This window comes from Mastigoproctus giganteus, chromosome 4 (genome assembly GCF_048544385.1).
Source record: "Mastigoproctus giganteus isolate SK-2022 chromosome 4, ASM4854438v1, whole genome shotgun sequence".
In the NCBI taxonomy this organism is placed as follows: Eukaryota; Metazoa; Arthropoda; class Arachnida; order Uropygi; family Thelyphonidae; genus Mastigoproctus; species Mastigoproctus giganteus.
In genome coordinates this window covers 209,780,001-209,803,776 of record NC_143578.1, presented here as the reverse complement: position 1 = coordinate 209,803,776, position 23,776 = coordinate 209,780,001, and the positions used below count along the sequence as shown (strand labels likewise).

At 37.1% G+C, this 23,776-nt stretch overlaps 1 protein-coding gene across 2 annotated transcripts in view; it reads right to left on the bottom strand.

Annotated features, from left to right (window-relative positions):
* The window catches only part of LOC150087365 (phosphatidylinositol 4-kinase type 2-beta-like), a 171,292-nt gene that overhangs the window by 90,939 nt on the left and 56,577 nt on the right, over positions 1–23,776 (bottom strand). For both annotated transcript variants that reach the window (XM_090372025.1, XM_090372024.1), the window contains exons 3-4: positions 22,848–22,979; positions 10,496–10,649 (exon numbers count right to left, since the gene is read on the bottom strand). In XM_090372025.1, the coding sequence (XP_090228151.1) occupies positions 10,496–10,649; positions 22,848–22,979 (286 nt within the window). The remainder of the gene's footprint in view (positions 1–10,495; positions 10,650–22,847; positions 22,980–23,776) is intronic.

Below are 23,776 nucleotides of genomic sequence, written 5' to 3'. Positions count from 1 at the left end.
TGTTGTTTATATTGCACGAGGGTTTCTAGGAACACAACTATCGTGCTATACGAGGACTGACTGTATTTACTTATTTACTGATACATTTTAAGCTAGTTACTTGTGTCACTATCCCTGCTGTATAAAAAGAAACCTTTTAACAGCAATTTTTTTATGATTTCCTCTACAATACATTATATGATCTAATTTGTGTAGTTTGTTTCAGCATAAATTGTCTAAAAGGAAACTAGAAAATAATGTATTCAAATTGTACTTCGGAAAATATTTTTAAATATAAATGTGTGTCACATTATAAAAATCATTTTATAATCTGAAAATTTTAAGAAAACAATCCAGCACTCATATCAATGATTGTATTGGTCTTTAAGAATTTTTGAAAAAAAGAGTAATCACTTTGACATCAATCACTTCATAACAGTTCAGAGGGCAAAGAGAGAAAAAAAAAATGTCCAAAGTGAGTGCAGTTCAAAAAATGTATACTTCATTAAATCTAAGTTTTTTTACTGCCATTATAACTAGTCATACAGATCATCAGCAGCAGATGAGTTATAATGGTGGCAAAAACAAAACTTCACAATCTTTGTTATTACATGTGAGGAAGTGATTAAATTTCTCCACAGTTCATTATTAAAATCAAAATGTCATATAAAATGACAAGGACTGCACACATACCTCATCATAATTATTTCCTAACATGTTCGATGATGTTGGAACAGGTGAAGTTTTTACAGCTTCAAGCAAGTAGAGAAGTTTTTGCTTTTTTATTGACTTAAATTGGCATATTAATTTATTTTTTAGAGTTGCTTTATATTTTTAGTAACAATACTTTAGTTTAAATTGAATTTAGATAGAGATTTTGTAGGTTATTACTTAGTATCGGTAAGGGTATCAAATCCAAGTGTGGACAGGTTTTGCAGCTCCCGCGAACGAAAAGTTTTTAATTATACTTAGCCGCTTTATTGACTTAATTGTTAGATTAAAATATTTTCTATAAGTAGCTTATAGACCTAATAAAGCTCGTGGTTTATTTTGAATTTAGATAGCGCGATTTGGAAAGTAAATAATACCTCGTGTCCATAGATTAACCATTCGTAACTTGCCGACATTGTTATAAGATACGTGTGCTAGCGTAAGGTTTAACGGAAAACTAGATAGCGAGTATAGTAGTATCAATTAATCAGTAAAATTTATTAATCTTATTAAATTTCATTGTCAATTGAATTGTACTTTTTTAACTAAATAAATATAGCGACCTAGTTATTACAAACGTAACATTATAAATTAATACATATAAGTTGACAGGGGATAAGAAAGTCATATAGCGTAACTCGGAGATAATATTCGACACCGAAATACATATATACAGGGTGTTTCAGTTAAACGTTTCAGAACTTCTAAGAGGGGTAGGGTACATCCTGACAACTCGAAATCATATAGCAATGTGGGGTCGGAAACGCTTTCCTGAAGCGGTATTGTACACAGAAGTCGTCGTGCGACGTGCAGCACAGATTCAATTTTCGGTCAATGAATGGGCCGGTATTATGGGAGATCACCTCATCGGACCTTACCTGTTACCGTGTCGTCTAACCGGACCTATCTACTTGATCTTTCTGCAGCAAGTATTGCCACAACTTTTGAGAGATGAACAGATTTCTGCATCGACGCAACAGACAATGTGGTTCCAACACGATGGAGCCCCTGCCCATTATAGCGGAGATGTTCGTAACTACCTGGATGTCACATTTGGTCAACAGTGGATCGGACGTGGTGGTCCCGTGCGTTGGCCTGCTCGGTCATCCGACCTATTATGTCTTGATTTTTATTTCTGGGGTCATATGAAATCGCTAGTTTATGACACTCCTGTTGACAATGCTGAGGAGCTGGTTGCAAGAATCGCAGTAGCTGCCGAAGAAATTTGCCTGGAGTATTCCAGAATGTTCGGATGTCCATGCGTCGGAGATGTGAGGCGTGCATTGTAGCCCGTGGAAGAAACTTCGAACACTTACTTTAATCCATGTAAGTTTTGCTTCTTTTCATGTATTATTAAAACGATTTCTCACTTACGGTCTCTTTTCTTTTTATGGTGCTTCTGTGTACAACACCGCTTCAGGAAAGCATTTCCGACCCCACATTGCTATATGATTTCGAGTTGTCAGGATGTGCCCTACCCCTCTTAGAAGTTCTGAAACGTTTAACTGAAACACCCTGTATAGTGTTATAACTGCATTGGGATATAGGTTTAGGGTTATATTTTGTATTGGAATTTTATTGAACTTGAACAGAAATCATGATTCAGACCAGAGCAGCAAAGCAAAAGGCTCAAACTAGTGGAAGTGCTATGGCTCAGGGGGGAACTGAGGGGGGCAGTTGTCCTCTGAATCACAGTCTATTGAAATGCACTGCTTGTTTGATGTTTGTGGAGCAATCAGGAACGAGACATGATACTGCCAAGGGGAATGTCTTTGTGTGTGCATGATGTAAGGAGTGCGAGGAAATCAGGCGCCAACTCGGCATTGTTATGGGCTTATATGAGAGCTTGAAGGACAGGGTGGATGCCCTCGAAGGATTTAAATTGAGGGGCCCATCAAGCTGTCAGCTGCCCACATCAATGACAGAGCTTGCACTTGAACATCATGCAACACAGCGACAACCCCCAAGGCAGAATGTGCTGGTCCCAAAGGAACTAGTTGTAGGTGACTCTATTGTCAGGGAAACGGGGAACATATTGTGCAAAAAGGATAGATGGAACAGGAACAGGGTATGTCTGCCAGGGGCAAAGGTTGATGACGTTGTAGGGCACATATCATCCTTTAAGGGCACAAAGGGTGATATTGTTGTACACATTGGCACTAGTGATATTAAGAGTAGGAGACCTGTAGAATTACTTAACAAGTACAAGACAATGCTGAAAAAAAGCGTGAGTTAGGATTGAATTTGAAAGTGTCTGCAATTCTGCCCAGACACGATAGGAGGGAGTATATGATGAGAGCCTTGTCGATCAATTCGGCCTGGAGAGATTGTGCAAGGCTCAAGGGGTAGAATTTTTCTCAGCCTGGTTTGTGCTTGTTAACAGGAGAGATTGCTTCTAGGGAGGGGAGAGGGGATACACTTAAATAGAAAGGGTGCAAGAATATTTGCTGATGCTATCGAGGCAGAGTTAGTTGTTGTTTTTAGGAGCATTAGCAACTAAGGCCATATTGCTCCGGAATATGCGGTGGTCATTCCCTGACCTTTCCGCATCTTCCGTATTTGGTGGTGACGGGCTCGAACCCCGGTCTAATCAAGAAGTGTGTGCTACGCACTGCTGCTCCTTCCCACCTGGCTACGGAGGCACGAGGCAGAGTTAGGTGGGTTGGAAAACTGCTAGCTTTGGACTAATAGATTAACAGTAGCTGCTGGCAGAGGTAAAAGTGATTCTTGCACTACTTCTATTGAAATGCAATTAAGCAGCAGCCTGGAAAGCAAGGCAATGGGAAATTCAAGGACTACTGGGAGTCATAGTGGAACAAGTAAATACCTAGGCTGTGTCAGGGTAACTAAGAGTAGAAACAGGTGCATGTATACTTGCATGCACACCAAGGCTAGGATAGGAGTATAGTTAATAAATTCAATGAGCTTGAAGTGCAGTCAAGACATCAAAGGCAGATATGTTGGGATATCAGAGACATGGTGTCACACAGACATAAGCAATGCAGAACTGGAATTTGGGGAGTACCATGTGTACAATGTGTCCACCAACATCAATTGGATGCACTTCTAAGGAAGTGCATCCAATTGATGTTGGTGGACAATGCAATGTTGAGTCTGTTTGGTGTGACAAGTACTGGGAAAGGAAAAATGAGAGTAGGTATGTGTTCTAGGCCTAATGAATCTGATGAGTATAATGAGCAATTGTGCAGAGAAATAGAGTGGGCCAGTAAATTAGAGTGTCTTATAATAGGGGATTTTAATTTCCCGGATATTGACTGGATGAAGGTTGGTCACTCACACATGAGCAAGGCTTTTGGTGATTTATTGGATGACTGTTTTCTACACAAGCATGTTCGGGAGGTAACTAGAGGGAGTAATAATCTTGATCTGATTATCAGTAATGATTCTTCGTGCATCAAGAATCTAAAGATAAAGGAACCACTAAGTGGCAGTGATCACAGTGTGCTGAAGTGGGATTTACTCAAAGAAGTAACTACCATTAGGGGTAAAGGGAAGGGTTATTGCTTTCGTAAAGGCGACTACAATGGACTGAGACAGTATTTAAATTCTATACAGTGGGACCAACTGATGATGTTACCAACAGCAAATTCAAAATGGGAGGCATTAAAAGAATTAATCTTGGAAGCTACTAGGCTTTTCATATTAACAAAGAAATATTGTTCACGATTTAGGCCTAAATGGATGTCAGATCAACTAATTAGACATGTGGCAGAGAGGAAAAATACATGGGGTACATATGAATTGACATGTGACACAGAAGCCTATGATAGATATAAGCTGGTCTGTAACCAAGTTACAAAGGAGGTTAGGCAGGCAAAGGCAGATTACGAGAAGTCTTTGGCAAAGGATGCAAAGAAAAAGAGCAAAGAGTTCTTTACTTATGTAAACTCTAGAAGGAAGGGAATGAATCATATTGGTCTACTTGATATTGATGGTTCAACTGCTGATGCTCCTGCTCAGGTAGCTAACAAACTAAATGAATATTTTGCATCGACATTCACACACGAGGAGTTATTCAGGGAGGAAATGCCACAGGTGTCTTCAACCCTGGCAGTAAGCTAGATAATCTTGAAATAACTGGGAGTAAAGTGGAGGAGAAATTGTTGAAGATAAACACAAGAAAGGCACCTGGGGTGGATGGAATCTATCCAATTATATTAAAGGAGGCGGTGAAGGAAGTAAGCAAACCCTTAGCCATAATTATGAGAGCTTCCCTGGACTCAGGGGAGTTACCCATGGACTGGAGATGTGCAAATGTGACCCCAATCCACAAAGGAGGATCAAAGGGAGACACAGGTAATTACAGACCTGTTAGTTTAACATCTGTTCCAGGGAAATTAATGGAGGCAATGGTTCAAGAAGCATTGCAGGATCATCTAGACAAGGCTTCAGTTATAGCTTGGACACAGCAAGGGTTTGTTAAGGGAAGGTCTTGTCTGACTAATTTGATTGGATACTATGATGTAGTGACAAAGGAACTGGATGCAAAGAATAACTTTGATATCATATATTTGGATCTTAGAAAGGCTTTTGATACTGTTGCACACGGAAGACTGCTGCACAAATTGGAGCAGTGTGGCATTGGAGGCAAATTGCTGCTATGGATAAATGAATGGTTGAGTGGGAGAACACAGAGATTGGTAATCAATAGACACCGCTCTTCATTGACTAATGTTATTAGTGGAGTCCCTCAGGGTTGAGTGTTGGGTCCATTGTTAATTTCTGTACTTATAAATGATATTGATGATGGTATGTCAAGCTTAATGTCCAGGTTTGCAGACGATACGAAGGTTGGCAGGGTTCTTAATGACACTAATGACAGTACACTGCTGCAACAGGATCTAGAAAAGTTGAGCAGATGGGCTGAGAGGTGGAAAATGAAGTTTAACATTGACAAATGTAAAGTATTACATATGGGAAGCAGTAATCCCAGAGTAATGTATCAACTCTGTGGTACTACACTGACAGTGGTAGAGAATGAAAAGGACCTGTGGGTAACTGTGCTGGCAGATATGAAGTTTTCTGAGCAGTGCAGACGGTCTGCAAGAGTAGCTCATGGTGTCTTGTCAATGATATACAGGAATTTTTCTATCAGGGATAAGGAGGTGATTATCCCCTTGTATAAGGCAATATTCAGACCACACCTTGAGTACTGTATACAGGTCTGGAGACCTCATTTTAAGAAGGATGTAGAGCTGTTGGAACGAGTACAGAGAAGAGTAACAAGATTAGTGAATGGAACAAAGGGTTGCTCGTACGAAGAAAGGCTTAAGTTTTGCAAATTACAGTGTCTGGAGACTAAGCACCTGCGAAGTGATCTGATTGAGGTGTATAAAGCCTTGAATGGTTTGAGCATGCTCAATGCTGATGGGATTCTTCCTCTTGATCAGAATAATCGCCTGAGAGGGCTTAAATTCAAATTGAGGAAAGGCAGTTGTAGGATAGATGTGCGGAAATTTGCCTTTAGCAAGCGGGTGGTTGATTGCTGGAACAAACTTCCATCTGTCGTTGTAGAAGTTGATAGCTTAAATAGATTCAGGGCAGAACTTGACAAACATTTGGAGTGAGTGGATGGGTGAAATAAGGTTTTTTTTTTTTTTTTTGGCTGATGTAAGCTTGCTTTCTTGCATCATGTGCCAATGCTAATATATGTGTGAAAGTGATATGCCATGATGGGAAGAACCTGATCAGTTTTGAGGTTTCAAATTATCAAAAGTTTATTCCATGCACATAAACTAACCTCACCACAAGCAAAGAACAAATAAAACTGTGTACCAAGTCTTTACAATACATAATTGATGATAAAAAAAAAACATGTTGCTTCAAATAGCACTGAGTTCAATCAGTGTGCCAATATAGAGCAGTTGTCCTTTTACTTTAGTACTTGTTACTGACCACTTACAAATGACCACATATGTATCACAGCACATCGTTTTGTTTAATCCTCCAACGTGAAAATTATTTTTCTCTCAAGCACATTTGTTGATATTCTCTCTCGTACTATAACAGACATGCTGTCAAGACAATATTTGCTATGTTTATTGTTATTTGTTTACATTTTACAAATTGACCTGTTATTTACATTTTTAACCAATAGTACTACCATTTGGTCATTTCCAGATGTAAATAAATGCAGTTGTTAATGCTTAATATTCACTTGAAATGTGCTTCTCTAAAGATGCTTGACTGCGATCATGCCAATTGGGCATAAGACAATCTGGAGAGTACAACAATTTGGTGTATTGAATATAAAACAGAAATTATGAACCTAATTAAATAAAAAAGTGGGAAACTAAATGAAACTAATCGCTTATTGAAAAGAGGAATAATAAAATGATAAATTTTGTTGTTCCTGCTCTTAATCCATCCATGTTACTAGCCTACCACTAACTATAACTAATTTCAGTAAAAGAAGTATAATGCAGGTTGCAAAACAAATATTGTCAGAAGATATGCATTAAAGGGCAGTATAGATAAATGATCTCTACTTTTGGTCTCCAGAACAAGTTACCTCCATATGTATTTTCAAAATGCAGGGCATCCACAAATTATTAGCCACATTACAAATGATTATTAAGCACAAACTACCGCTGATATATGAACAATGTTTATGTCATTTGAAAGAGCCACTCAAAGAGTTTTATATATATTGTGGATGTTGCTAGTGTTCATAAACATTGTGCCTCATAACAATCATAAAAATGAATGTTTGTTTGCTGTGGATATACTCAATCAGATTGAAAATGACAATTTCCTGAACAAAGTTGTCTTTACTAAAAAGTTTACCTGTCTGGTAAGATTAACCGCCACACTACTGCAGGATCTGGGGCAGCGAAACCACCATCTTTTGTGATCAAAAATTTTCCCAAAATTGAATGTGTTGTGCACTCTTTTCCATAATCAAGTGACTGGCCTATTTTCCTTTCTGAGACTACTGTAAACAGTAACAATTACTTGGACATGCTAGAGCATTTTTCAACTCTGATGATGGCAGAACTTCAACTGAACATTGTTTCAGCCCTCCTCCTCATTAGTCTTTGACTGTGTGACAATTTTTCAGTGAGCATTTCCAGGCCAATTCCATGGCCCCCGCACTCGCCCGATTTAATCCCACTGGACTTTTTCTGTGGGATTATGTGAAGGATCAGGTGTATCATATGCCTTTTGCTACCTGACAGACTAAAACATTGATGAAATTATATTCAGGTGACACTCATGAGTCAAGTGGACTGAATTTCAGTGAAGTCTGATCATTCTGTAATCCTCTGTTTGCAACTTCATGATGGGACTGTTAATAATCCTGGGTATGCCCACACAGTAAGCAGAGTAGTAGTACTGCACCAGTGCAATCCTATTACTCTGATTATTAAAGGCTTAAAAGTGGTGAAACCCATGTTTAGTCTCTGACAACCACTCTTTTTCCCCATCTCTTCCATCATAAAGGATGACTAATGTCTTTTGAGGTTATGGACATCATGGCAAAATCCAATCTTCCTTACATTTAAAGGGTACAGTTCAAAACATTGTTTGCAGGTCAGCCACTTCATGTGCATCACTCATCAATTAATCTGTTGCCTCTATCATTCTTCTAATTCCACTAACCACTTGGAACTGTTTGAATTCCTTTATCTGAAACTCGATTTTCTCCAGTCCAACTTTCCTAACAGTGAGGTAATTTTCTTTGGTGATTTTAATGTTCACAACTCCGGCTACTTTCAGTTTTCTAGTCAAGTAAATCTGGCTGGGCAGGATACTAAGAGACTTTTGCAATTACTAATGACCTCACAGATTGCTTATTTACCTAACAGAATACCAGACAATACTAACTACATGCCCAACACTATTTTTTCATGAACAACCTTTCAAAGTATATGATCAAGGTGAATGGTTCTCTAGATACCATTGCTGTTTTTCTTGCTAAGAAAAACAGCAAGGATTTTTTTACTTATATAAACTCTAAAAGGAAGGGGATGAATCTGATTGGTCCACTTGATATCCATGGTTCGACTGTTGATGATCCTGCTCAGATAGTAAACAAACTGAATGAGTATTTTGCATCTACATTCACACATGGAGTTATTGAGGTTTGAAAATGCCACAAGGTTATCAAATTGTAAAAGGGTGCTTAATGATTTTTTAATAACTGAGAACAAAGTGGGGGAGAAATTGTTGAAGTTAAACATAAGAAAGGCACCTGGGGTGGATGGGATCTATCCAATTATATTAAAGGAGGTGGCAAAGCAACTAAGCAAACCCTTAGCCATAATTATGAGAGCATCCTTGGACACAGGGGAGGTCCCCACAGACTGGAGATGTGCAAATGTGTCCCCAATTCACAAAGGGGGATTGAAGGGTGACACAAGTAATTACAGACCAGTTAGTTTAACTTCTGTTCTGGGTAAAATAATGGAGTCACTGGTTAAAGATGCATTGCAGGATCATCTAGACAAGACTGAAGCAATAATTCAGACACAGCATGGGTTTGTTAAGGGAAAGTCTTGTCTGACAAATTTGATTGGTTATTATGATGTGGTTACAAAGGAACTGGATATCAAAAAATAATTTTGATAGCATATACTTGGATTTCAGGAAAGCTTTTGATACTGTTGTGCATGGAAGACTACTGTACAAATTGGAGCAGAATGGTATTAAGGGTAAGTTGCTACACTGGATAAAAGGAGGGTTGAGTGGGAATCAATGGGTGCTGCTCTTTGTGGACTAATGTTATTAGTAGAATCCCACAAGGTTCGGTGTTGGGTCCTCTGTTTTGTATATTTATCAATGATATTGATGAGAAGTGGCAATTGAAGTTTAACATTGAAAAATGCAAAGTACTGCATATGGATAGAAGTAACCCCAGAGAAACGTACCAACTGTGTGGTACTACACTTAAGGAGGTAGAAAATGAAAAATGCAGACAGGCTGCCAGGGCAGGTCATGGGGTGTTGTCAATGATATACAGGAATTTTGTTAACAGGGAAAAGGAGGTGATTGTCCCTCTGTATAAGGCAATGGTCAGGCCATGCCTTGAGTACTGCGTGCAGGTCTGGAGGCCTCATTTTTGGAAGGATGTAGATTTGCTTGAGCGTGTACAGAGAAGGGCAACAAGACTGGTGAGGGGAATGAAGGGATCCTCTTACCAGGAGAGGCTTAAGTTCTGCAAATTGCAGCAGCTGGAGACTAGGCACCTGTGAGGTGATCTGATTGAGGTGTATAAGGCCTCGAATGGATTGAGCACGTTGAATCCTGATGGGATTCTTCCACTTGTTCAGATTACGAACTTACTGCCCTCTTGGAGTAATTGAGTGTAGAGGCACAATCACCATATACAAAACAGTTATACGGTGATTGTGCAATGCTGTTTGGAGCTAGAAAAGTGGGATTCAAGGAACCTGGTGCTTGTATCATGACATGTAGGGCTCTTGATGATTTTCATTCAAGAATTTCTTGTGAAGCAAATCACTGTGATCTCAACCACCATATTCTTTGGATTTAACTCCATTATGATCCCCCCCCCCACTCCAAAGCTGAAACCAACAGTAGAGGAAACTATTATTAATTCTAAAAAAAGCCTATCAGGAATATTTTTAGAAGTTTCAGAAGTGTTGGAATTGGTATATATCAGATATTCATTTCCCAAAGCTTCATCATTTCCCAAATATTAGTTTAATCTCCAAACTTTCTGATCACACCTTGCATGCGCGCACGTGCACGCACACACACACACGCGCGCGCGTCACAAAAGAAAAATATTTATAACAAAATTTTATTCAAAACTATTTACCTGTATTGCGGATAATGTAATCTATTATAACTAATTTTTCAAACTGCAGCTGAAACTGTTTCTCAAGAGCATCAGATAATGGCTCCAGTTCAAATTTCTGTAACCAAAATTCTGCATCTTTATAGTCCTCCATAAACAGTTGAAAGGAACCAATCTAATTAATTAAAATAAAAGAAGAAATTTACATGCTTTAGCACCTGTTAAATTACTTCAAGTTTCTCATTAAAATATAAAGGGGAAGATTTATTTAGCAATGAAACTGAATAAACTGTTACAGGGGGAAGAAAATTAGATAACAATATAATACACTTCAAGAAGGGAAAAGGAAATGAAACTCATGGTTTTTATTTAAGTATCAGTGTTCATCTTAGTTTCGGGAATATTTATTCAAATCTTGGGTGGATGGTTACACCTTTAACCCTGTTAAATTTAGCAGAAAAATAAACAAATTTTTTTGGAAGAAAAAAAAATATAGATTTTCATTAATGATGAAATATTTTATGCAACATGTAATATAATCTTTATAATATTATGTAAACATTTTGAATTAAAAGAAAAATATTGTTCTATTTAAGTTTCTACAATTTTTAAAGTTACATTTAATTATAGCATACAGAATAAGAAAAGTCATTAATGAAAGCCAAAAATCCCAATGCCAGTCAGGAACTCCAAAGGAAGAAAGTGTTGGTCTCGCAGGAAATGGCTTTTTCTAGTAACTCTACTCTCAGGGAAATGGAAAACATACTATACAAAAAGAATAGCTGGAATGTGACTATGATATATCCAACTAAGAGCAAAAGATAATGACAAAAGAATAGCTGAATGTGACTATGATATATCCAACTAAGAGCAAAAGATAATGACAGTTTAACTATAAAGGAAATGTTGAGAAAAGCTGTGAGTTAGGGCTAAATTTGGAAGTCTGGAATTTTTCCCAGACACGACACGGAGTACATGATGAAAACCCTGTCAATCAATTCAACCTTGGAGTAATTGTGCAAGACTCATAGGTTAGAATTTTTCTAGGCATGGTCCATATTTCTTAACAGGAAGGACTGTTTATTGTTTTTAGAGGGATAGGATACACTTAAATAGAGGAGATGCAAGAACATATATGTTGATGCTATAAAAACAGTGTTATTTAGATCAGAAAAACTAGTAGTTTGGGAGGAGAGGATTATAAAGGCTAATAATCTAATGGCAGCTCTAAGCAGAGGAAATAATTATTCTTGCACTGGTTCTATTTGGAAATGCTGCAGCCAGAAGGCATGGTATTAAGAACTACTGGGGATCCTTACAGAACAAGCAAATATATGGACTGTGTTAGGGTTATTAAGAGCAAAGACTGTACATCAGCAAAGACAGGCATTTATCCATCATTTCAATAGATTCGGGATAAATTTTTTACAAAATCCATTGTAATGATTTTCTGTTTTTATTTACACCTTTCATTGCACCAGGATTAGAGGAGCTATAAATAGAATAGGTGTTATCATGTAATCTCCTGATGTGTTACTGCACATAAGTAACTTACGCAATCTTTTGATACCTTAAAACCTGGTGCAGTTTTCTCTTTTTTTGAAATAAACGTTTCATTGGACATTTTTTTCCACCAAAAACTTTTTTTTTTTTTTTTTTTTTTGTAGTTGTTGCCGCATCGGCTTCTGTGGCCATAATGCACCTCCCAAGGTTTTTGCAGTACTTTGATCCAAGCCTGAGGCGGGATTCGAACCCGCAACCTTTGGGTTGCCAGGCAGGCACTTTACCCACCCGGCTAGCCCGGTCGGCCCAAAAACCTTTCTCGTCAGCATTGAAAACTTGATGTGGTGTGTATCCATGCTCTTCAATATTTTTATGAAATTCCTCTGCATGCTCTTCTTGGCAGCTTCATTATCAGCTGATTTCCTTTCTCCTTGAATTCTTATGTTATGCAATGAGAAGCGGTTTTTAAATCGCTCAAACCAACCTTTAATGGCAACAAACTCTGGTTTAACAGAAGATTCTCCATTTTCTTTTAAATGGTTATAAATTTTTAGTGCCTTTTTGTTGAATTACATTGCTGTCTAATGGGATCCATTTTTTACTGCTATCATCAATCCAAATACCGAGTGCTATTTCCATTTTCCAAATATTGGAGCTCGGGGACGAGCTGTCATATTTACGGGAATGAAAGGTCTTGCAGCAACAGCAAGTCTAATTTTCTGTTCAGTTTTCTTTATGGTCCAGATTGTATCTTCATTTAAATTTAATCTTTTTTCAATATATGATACCTTTTCCCCTTTTTTTTTAAGACAATCCAAAATTTGTATCACACCTGGGAAAATTTATAAACGATCAAATAAAATGTAAATAGCCTTACAAAAACCTTAAAAGTCACAATTTATGCTCTCAAACAAGTTCAGCACAGAACCTGACACAGGGATTTCCCAACAAAATAAAATGCGGAGATTTCCCAATAATTTTTTTTTAATACCAACTAGCGAGTCAACAGCAGGGATTCACAAAAAAGAATGGAAATATTGAAAAATTACATCCAACATAGCAGAGTTTTCCCCGCACAAAAGTTCAAAAATACCATGTTATGTGAAGTTTGTCGCAATTCTCTAACCGTGTTAGAGAAAAACCATGTTATATAAGTAATGTGTTGTGTGAGGATTGCCGCAATTTATCAATCGTGTTAGGGCGAAACCGTGTTGAAGAAGTATTGTGTTATACAGGGTTGCCTGTATTACTAACAGCTGCATTATTATTAATTGTTGTTGCTGTAACTCAGAGATGTGGTTAAAATACAGATACTACTTTAATGATGACATAAAGAAGCATGTTGGATAAATCTTAGGAATTAATACTTTTAACTACACCATACTGAAACTATACAATGAAGATGCCAATTTAAAAAAATATGTATACAAAAGTAAATATTATGTACTTTCATTAAGTGACTCTAAAAATAACTTCCTTCAATCTCAGTGCAGTGGTATAAACTGAGTAGGTGTGAGTTCTTTTGAATATGTAGAAGATGAAGAAAAGAAGTTAGCGTATTTCCCCATGTATAAGATGCACCTTTTTTCGAAAAAATTGGGGTATAAAAACTGGGTGCGTATTATACAGTGGTTTTAGATTTTTTTTTTTTTTACTTGCATTTCCCGCTTTTTCGTGCTTGTTGTCTTTGCGATCATTGTTTCGTACTTGTTATTGGTATATTAGGTTACGTTTTGCAACCATCTGCCCAGAAATGGCTCAGAAAAGATTTTCGTACAGTGCTGAATTCAAGTTAAAAGTGATCCAGTTTGCAAAAGTGAATGGAAATCGTGCTGCTGAACATAAGTTTGGTCCTCCTCCAACTGTGAAAACAATCCTAGACTGGCTATGGGAAGAAGAAACCCTACTGAAAACACCACGGCAGAAGAACACCACGAGAGGCAAGTCAGCAAACTGGCCTGATTTAGAGAGGGAATTGAAGATATGGATTGAGGATCAAAGGGCAATTGGAATTCCTGTGTCCACAAAGATGGTTCAGCATGAGGCAAGAAGAATTTGTTGATGGAAGTTACTGATTTCAGAGGAGGACACAATTGGTGCTTCAGGTTCATGAAACGGAATGGACTAAGCATGCGTACACACACACCAGACTTGCCCAAAAGATGCCTGAAAGCTATGAGCAGAAGGTCCTTGAATTTCATCGTTTTGTCATTCAATGTCGGAAGACACATCAGTTTGAGTTGGGACAGATTGCAAATATGGACAAAGTCCCCCTTCAATTTGATGTCCCAAGTAACAGAACTGTTGATAAGAAGGGGGTGAAAACTGTAACAGTGAAGACAAGTGGACATGAAAAGAGCCATTATACTGTTGTTCTAGCTTGTTATGCCGATGGAACCAAGCTGCCTCCTATGCTGATTTTCAAACGCAAAACAATGCCAAAAGAAGACATTCCTCGAGGAGTGATTGTCCACGTTCATGACAAGTGTTGGATGGATCAGGATGGAATGAAGATCTGGTTTGAGAAAATTTGGAGCAGGAGACCAGGTGGGCTCTTACGCAAACCTGCCCTATTGGTGTTTGATCAGTTCAGGGCACACATAACAAAAAATACAAAGAAGATTGCTGCAGAGCAAAAAACAAAACTTGCCGTCATACCTGGAGGCTTGACATCCCAGCTCCAACCACTTGATGTCAGCATTAACAAACCCTTCAAAGCTGCTATGAGAGATGAATGGAACCAATGAATGAAGTCTTCTGGGGACAATTTGACACCAGCAGGAAGAGTGAAGAAAACAACTATAGGAGAAGTTTGTACCTGGGTGAAAAGATCCTGGGATAATATCAAGATTGAGATCGTTGTCAAGTCATTTAAGAAGTGTGGCATTTCAAATGCCATAGATGGAACTAAGGACGAGGCAATATATGAAGACAGTGATTCGCCATCAGACACAGATGAGGACAAGCTAATGGATGGGAGTTTTTACAGTGATGAGTTGTATGAATTTTATGATGAATAAAACTTGAGTTCAATAACTTTATGTAATACATTTTTTTTTTCAAATTTTGGGCCCCAAAATTAAGGTGTGTCTTATACATGGGGAAATACGGTAGTTCCAGCCCATACAGAATTAATGCATAACTCTGAAAGTAATTAAGAGGGTTTTTTTTAATAGCACATAATAGCAATAATACAACAGGTTGCACATAGGATGAGTGATACATCTTGCTTCAAAGTAAGAAAAAACAAAATAAACCTCAGAAATATATTTCAAGTAATAAACAGGCCACATTAAAACAAATTTGCATTAATATTTGTCACATATTGCTCATTTATCTGTAAGTGATAAATGAGATGCACACTTGCAAAAAATTACATTATTACTGCAGCTTATAAAGCAAGCATTTCACATATTTACATTTAATTCACTCATTATTATCATAGACTTTCCCGAATTTAAATGACAGTATATTAAACAACACTTGTTAAAGTATACTTCTTAACATTTCTGGGCACATGATATTTTTATCCTGTGTTAACTCTTTTATTAGTCAGTTTTCTGTTACAAGATGGCTCTGTAGACTGAATTTTTTTCTATTATTTTTTAAATTGCAAAAATGAAAAAAATTTTCAGATAAATGCTTTTGAGTATCAATTTGTTCTTAATATGATCTGACTGCCCAACATCAAAGTGAAATTACTGCCAAAAATAAAATCAAAATTTTTTAAAAATGTATAAAAAATTGGGAAAAAATTATTAAAATATCCTAAAAAACCATTATCTCTCTATACATTAAAAAAATTTTCCTTCTAGTAATATTTATTCAAGCCAATGGGCAAAGAGGGTGGGGCAATTATGTCACTACAAATGCACAGATAAATAATTACCTTGTTGTCTTCCATTGAAAGACAACTGCCTCCATGACTTTCACCAACCTCATGCACATGCTTCACTCTGTAATACATGACCACGCACAGCATCATTTGATGTTCCATTGTAATGTCAGCTGATGAAGGGACCCGATATAGTTGGTATATTTGTAAATAGTTTGGTATTTTGTAAATATTTTAGTCCTGCTCTTTCAGATGAACAATATTCCTTAAGCATTATGGAATCCAAAGCAAAAGGCCTTTTCCTAAGTGACCTATGTAAACACAGGTAAATAATTACATAGTGATATTTATTCGACCTTGAGAATGCCACGTGGTGGGGTAGCCAATGGGAGAAGAGCAATGCGGGTCACGTGATACAAGTAGGCAGGGCAATTATGTCTCTACAAATGCACAGGTAAATAATCACATAGGTCATTTCTTGATTAAATATTGATCATAGTGGCATAGTGTTTGGGTAAGATGCTACCTGTGGTTTCCCACATCTGCACAACCAGTACTCTTGTGATGAATATAGAACCTCTGTAAAAGCCAGAAGAGTGTTGTGTTGAGTTCTGCTGTTTGTGCTGGCTTCTTGGCTGCACAGCACCTAATGAGACTTCATGTTGCCCACCACCACTGGGAGGTGAGACAGGCTGTCCACAGTACTCCCATCCTTCAGCTATCTCCCTCACTCATTTTAATTTTATTTTGTTCTCCATCAGGAAGCTCACTTGACCCCTGGTGGAGAGCAGCCAGAGTACTGTGGACAGCCTGTCCACAGTACTCTGGGGACAGTGAGGGAGATAGCTGAAGGATGGGAGTAAAAAGGGGAAACAAGAACATCAGTGCGTTTCGACAAGTGTCTTTTACGTAGTCATACCTCTACATTTTACATAGAAAAGCAGGTTGGCGAGCAGGGGGTGAAGCTCCCAGTTATTATTATTATTTAAATGTGGTAATATCCTCTATACCTATTTATTTATCATTCATTCCATTCAATTTCATCACCTTCTAGATGTTTGTAGGTTTTCGATAGAAACTGGATTTTATTCGAGTTCCGAGTAAGCGTGAAATTTTGAAAATTTAATGACTTTGTATCCGTATCCTCCCTTTCCAAAGTAAATTTGAGCTTAGAATGAATATTGTTAAATGAATGTAAAATGTTTTGGATAGTACTACTATCAGTAATAACTAGAACATCGTCTAAATACCTCCCATAGTATGTGATACGGGGTCGAAAAGGCGTCAAATATATATTCTCAATCGTCGAGAGATAGATCTCCGATATTAAGCCACTCAGGCTCAATCCCATTGGCAAACCAAAAATTTGTTTGTACGCTTTGTCACGAAAGGTGATATAGTTGGCCTCAATGGTTTTTAATTATTTTTTAAATTATTTGTTACTTTAATGTAAGTTTTTCGATTTTTTCATTTTAATTTCTGAAGAGTATCATACGGAAGTGTTCCTGCGTACTATATTGAGGTAAACATCTCTTATTATTTTACAAATATTGATAGCAACGTAGAATGTATCGAGCATTACAGCTCTGGTTCATACTATCTAATTCATTTTTTAAACTTTTATTGACTATTTCATTCACTTCCTTCCTCTCCAGGTATAACCTATCACAATACACATAATTATGGGGGATTTTTTTAACAGCTTGGTGCAAAATTACGTTAAATTTAACACTAAGATACTTGAGCCAAAGTAACCATATTTCGTTTCTAAAATATTGCCTTTAAAACAACATTGTTCCAAACAATGTTGTTTTAAAGGCTAGGGTCAATTTAAATCAAAAAATTTCGAGCATAAAACAACTAGCACTTGCCGCATCGCTTAATATCATTAAACTTGCCTTAAAATCTCAATATACTAATAAACAAAAATACCTTTCCCAGGTTAGGAAGCTTCGCGATAAATTAAAAAATTATCTACATCCTAACGATTGGTCTGTATTGAAAACCTTGAAAGATTTGCGACGGGAAGCACAGGCCTCAGATATAAAAAACAGACACGTTAACAAACTACAAACATTACTGGGAGGGTCAAGACAGGTTCATGCGAATTCTAACACATTGTCGCGGGCTTGTGACCAAGTGCATACAAGTTGGGTGATGACCCCCCCCCCCCTGTATACACACAATGTACTACCACTACCACAGAATACGTCAGCTAGTTTGCAAACACCCCCTCACCCAGCATTCAATGAACCGACATATCAACAGGTTACAAATCTTTCCTCTTATACGCTATTGCAGGACCAGATTTCACTTTTATCCAAAGGATTAAATTATAATTTACAACTTTGAAAACTACCTAAAAAACAGTGCGTAATTGATATTGAATTTGGATTTTGTATTGTTCCACAAAAAGATTTATTTATTCAACAAGTTAACCAAGTGGAGAATAACATAAAAGAAATGTAACTTCCTAAATTGAATACACATGACAGTTCAGCTTTACGGGAACTTCGGGAAAATAAAGACATTATTATACAGAGGGCAGTAAAGGAGATACCAGTGGTAATACTCGATAAACCTGATTATACTAATAAGTTAAAATCAGTTGTTTCAGATACCTCCACTTATCTTGAAGTAGACCCAGCACTATTTACCAATTTAGTCAATCAATACAATAAAACATTAACCACGTATCGAAAAAACGATTACATTACTATGGCTCAGTTAAAGGAATTGAAGGCCAGAACACACAATATTCCTGCACTTTTCAGTCAGGTAAAATTACACAAGACTGGATTTCCTATTCGACCTATTGTTTCCTACAGAAACTTGGCATTTTCATCCTTAGCCACACATGTATGTAGCATTATAAAACCCTTTAGACAGATGATAACAATTTGGGATTAAGAACTACGATACATTATTTAATAACCTTAAGGACTGTAGACTTGGCGACAATGACCATTTATTCTCACTAGATATTACCTCATTATATATGAATGTAAATGTTGAATACACATTAGATATAATTTGGGATATGTTAAATAATAACTCGATACCGATTAATTATACAAAGCTTCCTATTAAGAAAATTTTTCACTTAATTAAACTGTTAGTTGAGGCCAACTATATCACCTTTTGAGACAAAGTGTACAAACAAATTTTTGGTTTGCCAATGGGATTGAGCCTGAACGACTTAATATTGGAGATCTATCTCTCAACGATTGAGCATATATATTTGACACCTTTTCGACCCCGTATCACATACTATGGGAGGTATTTAGACGATGTTCTAGTTATTACTGATAGTAGTACTATCCAAGACATTTTACATTTGTTTAATAATATTCATTCTAGGCTCAAATTTACATTGGAAAGGGAGGATACGGATACAAAGTCATTAAATTTTCTAAATTTCACGCAAACTCACAACTCGAATAAAATCCAATTTAACATCTATCGAAAACCTACAAACACTGGTATGCTTCTACATTATAACAGCTATCACCCATTCACCTACAAAAGATCAATTATCTTTAATCAATTTCTAATTTCTTTAATCAAAATCAAATTTAACATCTATCGAAAACCTACAAAAACCGTATGCTTCTACATTACAACAGCTATCACCTGTTCACCCACTACGCTGACAGTGGTAGAGAATGAAAAGGACCTGGGGGTAATTGTGCAGGCAGATATGAAGGTCTCTGAGCAGTGCAGACGAGCTGCAAGCGTAGCTCATGGTGTCTTGTCAATGATATACAGGAATTTTTCTAGCAGGGATAAGGATGTGATTATTCCCTTGTATAAGGCATTGGTCAGGCCACACCTTGAGAAGGGCAACAAGATTAGTGAATGGAACAAAGGGTTGCTCTTACGAAGAAAGGCTTAAGTTTTGCAAATTACAGAGCCTGGAGACTAGGCATCGGCGAGGTGATCTGATAGAGGTGTATAAGGCTTTGAATGGCTTGAGCATGCTCAATGCCGATGGGATTCTTCCTCTTGCTCAGAATAATCACCTGAGAGGGCATAAATTCAAATTGAGGAAGGATGGATGTCGGATAGATGTGCGGAAATTTGCCTTTAGCCAGCGGGCAGTTGGTTTGTGGAATAGACTCCCATCGCTTGTTGTTGAAGTTGATAGCCTAAATAAATTTAAGGCTCAGCTGGACAGGTATTTCGAACGAACGGAGGGGTGAAATGGGAGTAGTGGTTGTTTTTTTTTTTTTTTTTTTTTTGGCTGATGCTGAATAAGCTTGCTTTCTTGCATCATATGCCTCTACTAATGCTAATGCTAAAAGATCAATTAATCAATTTCTAAATGCCTACAAATATTCAATGACGGAATCTGATTTGGGCTCAGAAATACAAATATTAACCAGCAGATTCTTAAATAGAGGTTATCCCCTTGCTACAATAAACCGAATTAGGGTACAAGCTAAGGATAGGATACAAAATACTACACCAACCAACAATAATATCAAAAAATACTTTATTTCTGTCTCATATGTTGAACAGTGGCACAAACAGCTTAACAGATTCTTTAAAGATACCGAATTTAAAATAGTGGCCAGGCAATTACGGAAATTACACACTACACTGAGCAGTCCTTTCCTCGTTTGCAACACAAATTAATGACCTGATATACAACATTTCTTGTGGTGATTGCGACTCGTCTTACCAGGGGGTCGACGCGCTTTCCTTTGAATATTTATGTTAATCAACACGCGGCCTCAGTTTGTGCTTCTCGTTCAGCAGCGTCAGAATTAGCCTTTCACAGCATTAACGAAAAACATATTTTTTTATTTAACGAGGCCAAAATACTTAGTGTCCAACGTAATTATACGTGACTATTAATTGCAGAAACCGTAGAAATTAAATTACACGAAAATTCGGTTAATGTTCATCGGTCATATCTCATCTCTGATTTGTGGCCTTTTACGCTCATGCGTGAAGACAAATAATTCCTATTTAAGTTTCATACTCACCCATATTCGGTAAGTTTCATTCCCGTGATCACAACATATGGTCGAAAAGCGTTGTCAGCTTCAGGAAAGAAAATTGTTTTCCAATTTTTTTTGTTAAATTCTTTTAATTAATTTTCTTATTTTTAATTGCGTTAAATTGATTTTTAATTTAACGTTCTACGTACTATATTGAGGTAAACTTCTCTTATTATTTTACAATAATATTGATATCACCGTAGAACGTATTGAGCATTACAGCTCTGGTTCATACTATCTACATCCACCTTAAATAAGGCATCTGGACTTGTATGTAGTAGTCAAGATGTGGCCTAACCACTGCCTTATACAATAGGATAATTCTCTCCCTATCGTCACTGGCAAAACTGTTGTATATCATTTGCAAAGTTGAGCTCAAAAAATTGAGCTTCCTTGTTTGTTTGTTATTTGGTTTTTAGGAGCATTAGCAACTAAGGCCATATTGCTCCAGGGATATGCGGTGGTCATTCCTTGACCTTTCCGCATCCTCTGTATTTCGTGGTCGCGCGCTCGAACCCCGGTCTAATCAAGAAGTGTGTGCTACGCACTGCTGCTCCTGCCCACCTGGCTACCATCTGCACCACTACTCAGAGATCTATATATTCAGTGATCACTGAATTATGACCACCTACAGATACTGAAATTGGGCCACCATTCGCACAGATAATAGCTGCTATTCACTTAGGCATTGATTTCACTAGACATCTGGAGATGTCTGTAAAGATTTGCAGCCATGTTGACTGTAAGGTTTTCCACAGTGTTGGAATAGATGACAGTTGCATGCCCATATGCCTCACTTCAATTCCAAAACATCCCACAGGTGTTCAATTGGATTGAAGTCAGGTGAATTTGGAGACCAATCAAGATGAGTGATATCTTCAATGTGTTCCCTGCACGGTGTGGGCCTGATGACACAGCACATTATTGTCTTGGAAGATTCTGTTGCTGTCTGACAGTAGATCTCAACAGTGAAAGGTTGGTCCATACACATGAGGGTTCCTAGTTCTTACCAGAAAAACATGTTCCATATTAAGCAAACAACACCACCTGCCTGGATAGTGGCCATGATGGATCCATGGACTCATGTTGCTTGCACCACACACGAAGGCATCCATTGGCATGTTGCACCAGGTATTTGGACTCATCTGATCAGCAAATTGTTTTCAGTTCTCCAGTGTCCAACCAGTGTGTTGTTGAGACCACTGCGGTTGCTTGTTGATGATGATCAGTGGTGAGGAGAGGGTGTCTCTCGAGTTGTCTTCTGTGGAACTCCATATATCTGAGTGTGCGGTGCACTGTCATTTGGGATACTGTTCTTCCATTCCCATATTGTACTGCAATGTCCGCTATCACACAGTGACCTGCTGTTGAGCCCATACAACATTGCTCTTCACCCTTTGTTTACCAGGAACATCCTCCTTGCATAATCCTTTACAGTTCTGTCAGTGGGAGGTGGTTTGTTCTGTTCAACACCAATCTTTGTACACCTTAATTACAGGGACTGCGAGCAACCAACAAGATGTGCCATTTCCGATATGGAAGCACCCAACCCACAAGCACCCCTCAATAGTGTCCTTATGAAACTCCATGATATCATTACTATGTGCCATAACTGCTACTTTATCACTTTGACTTGCATGACCAAACGCAAATTACCACTGCTACAGCATACAAAGCTGTTCAACTTTTTATACTGTAAGCTATGCAGCATAGTCCATTAAGGATGCAGTGGTCACAATTCACTGAGAGAGAGAGTGTAGTCGAAGCTCTATATAACGACCTCCTAGGGGAATGAGAAAATGGTCGTCATATCGATTGTTCATAAAATAGCATTAGGTTAATGAGAAATTGGCCAGGACCAACCACATAGGATGTTATAACGTGTGTGACATTAAAAAGAGGGTCACTGTAAAGAGCTTCGACTGTATGTATAGCGCAAATATTTATCGAAATTACAATAATGACTATTACAGCAAAAAAGAAAAAAATAAGAACTGTTTAAAAACAGGACATATTTAATATGACTTACCTTAGGTGGGAGACCAATTCTATTGAAACGACGTCCCACTTTTGGAAAATGTTCTGATACATTCTTTTTAGTTCTTGAAGTAGCCCGGTCTATGGCTGAGTAATTGAAAGTATTACTTACTAAATAAACAACCTGTAATTTGGATAGTATACAGTTTAGTTAATTGCAGATTTATTTAAATAACTGTGAATTCTACTACAAAATGTATATTTTGGTAACTGTGTAGAGAAAGAACATCTGGCTACCTTTAGAATTAGTAAATATGAATCGACAGCCTTTATGTTAATTAATTTTGTTTGATATTAGTGTTCAAAAAATATTTAAGTATAAAAGAGTATAAAATAATAATAATTATTATTTTATATCACAATGAAGGAATTCCAATGGGCTTTAATTGCTTTAACTTTTTATAAACATGATAAAGACTTATCATAGTATAATTATTATTTCCTTAACAGGTTTCATGTATATGTTAAAGAAGATAAAACAGTTTATTTTGTGTTTTATTTATTATTATTATTATTGAAATTTCAGATAACTGATAAAAAAGTATTAAATTTCTGAAAATAACTAATGAACAATTTTTAAACAAAGTACACTTCAAGTAAAATAGTGAATTTCTTCAAGAAAGAGTTGAAAAATATATACAGTATATAATTATACATACAGTAATAATCTTGGTAATTTTTCACCTGTTTGACTGATCATGCCACTTATTTTTTTAAATTTTTTAAGTCCCAACCACCCTTCAACTGGTTTATAGGGTATACCATTCAATTCCTTTCAATTTATCATGTTTGTTGATACGTCACAATTGTGAGAATTGCACAAGTGAAATTTCTAAAATTAACTGAGATTGAATAATCAAGAATTATTCAATCACAGTTAATCTATCAAAGTGAAAATAATACTGATAATAACACAAACAA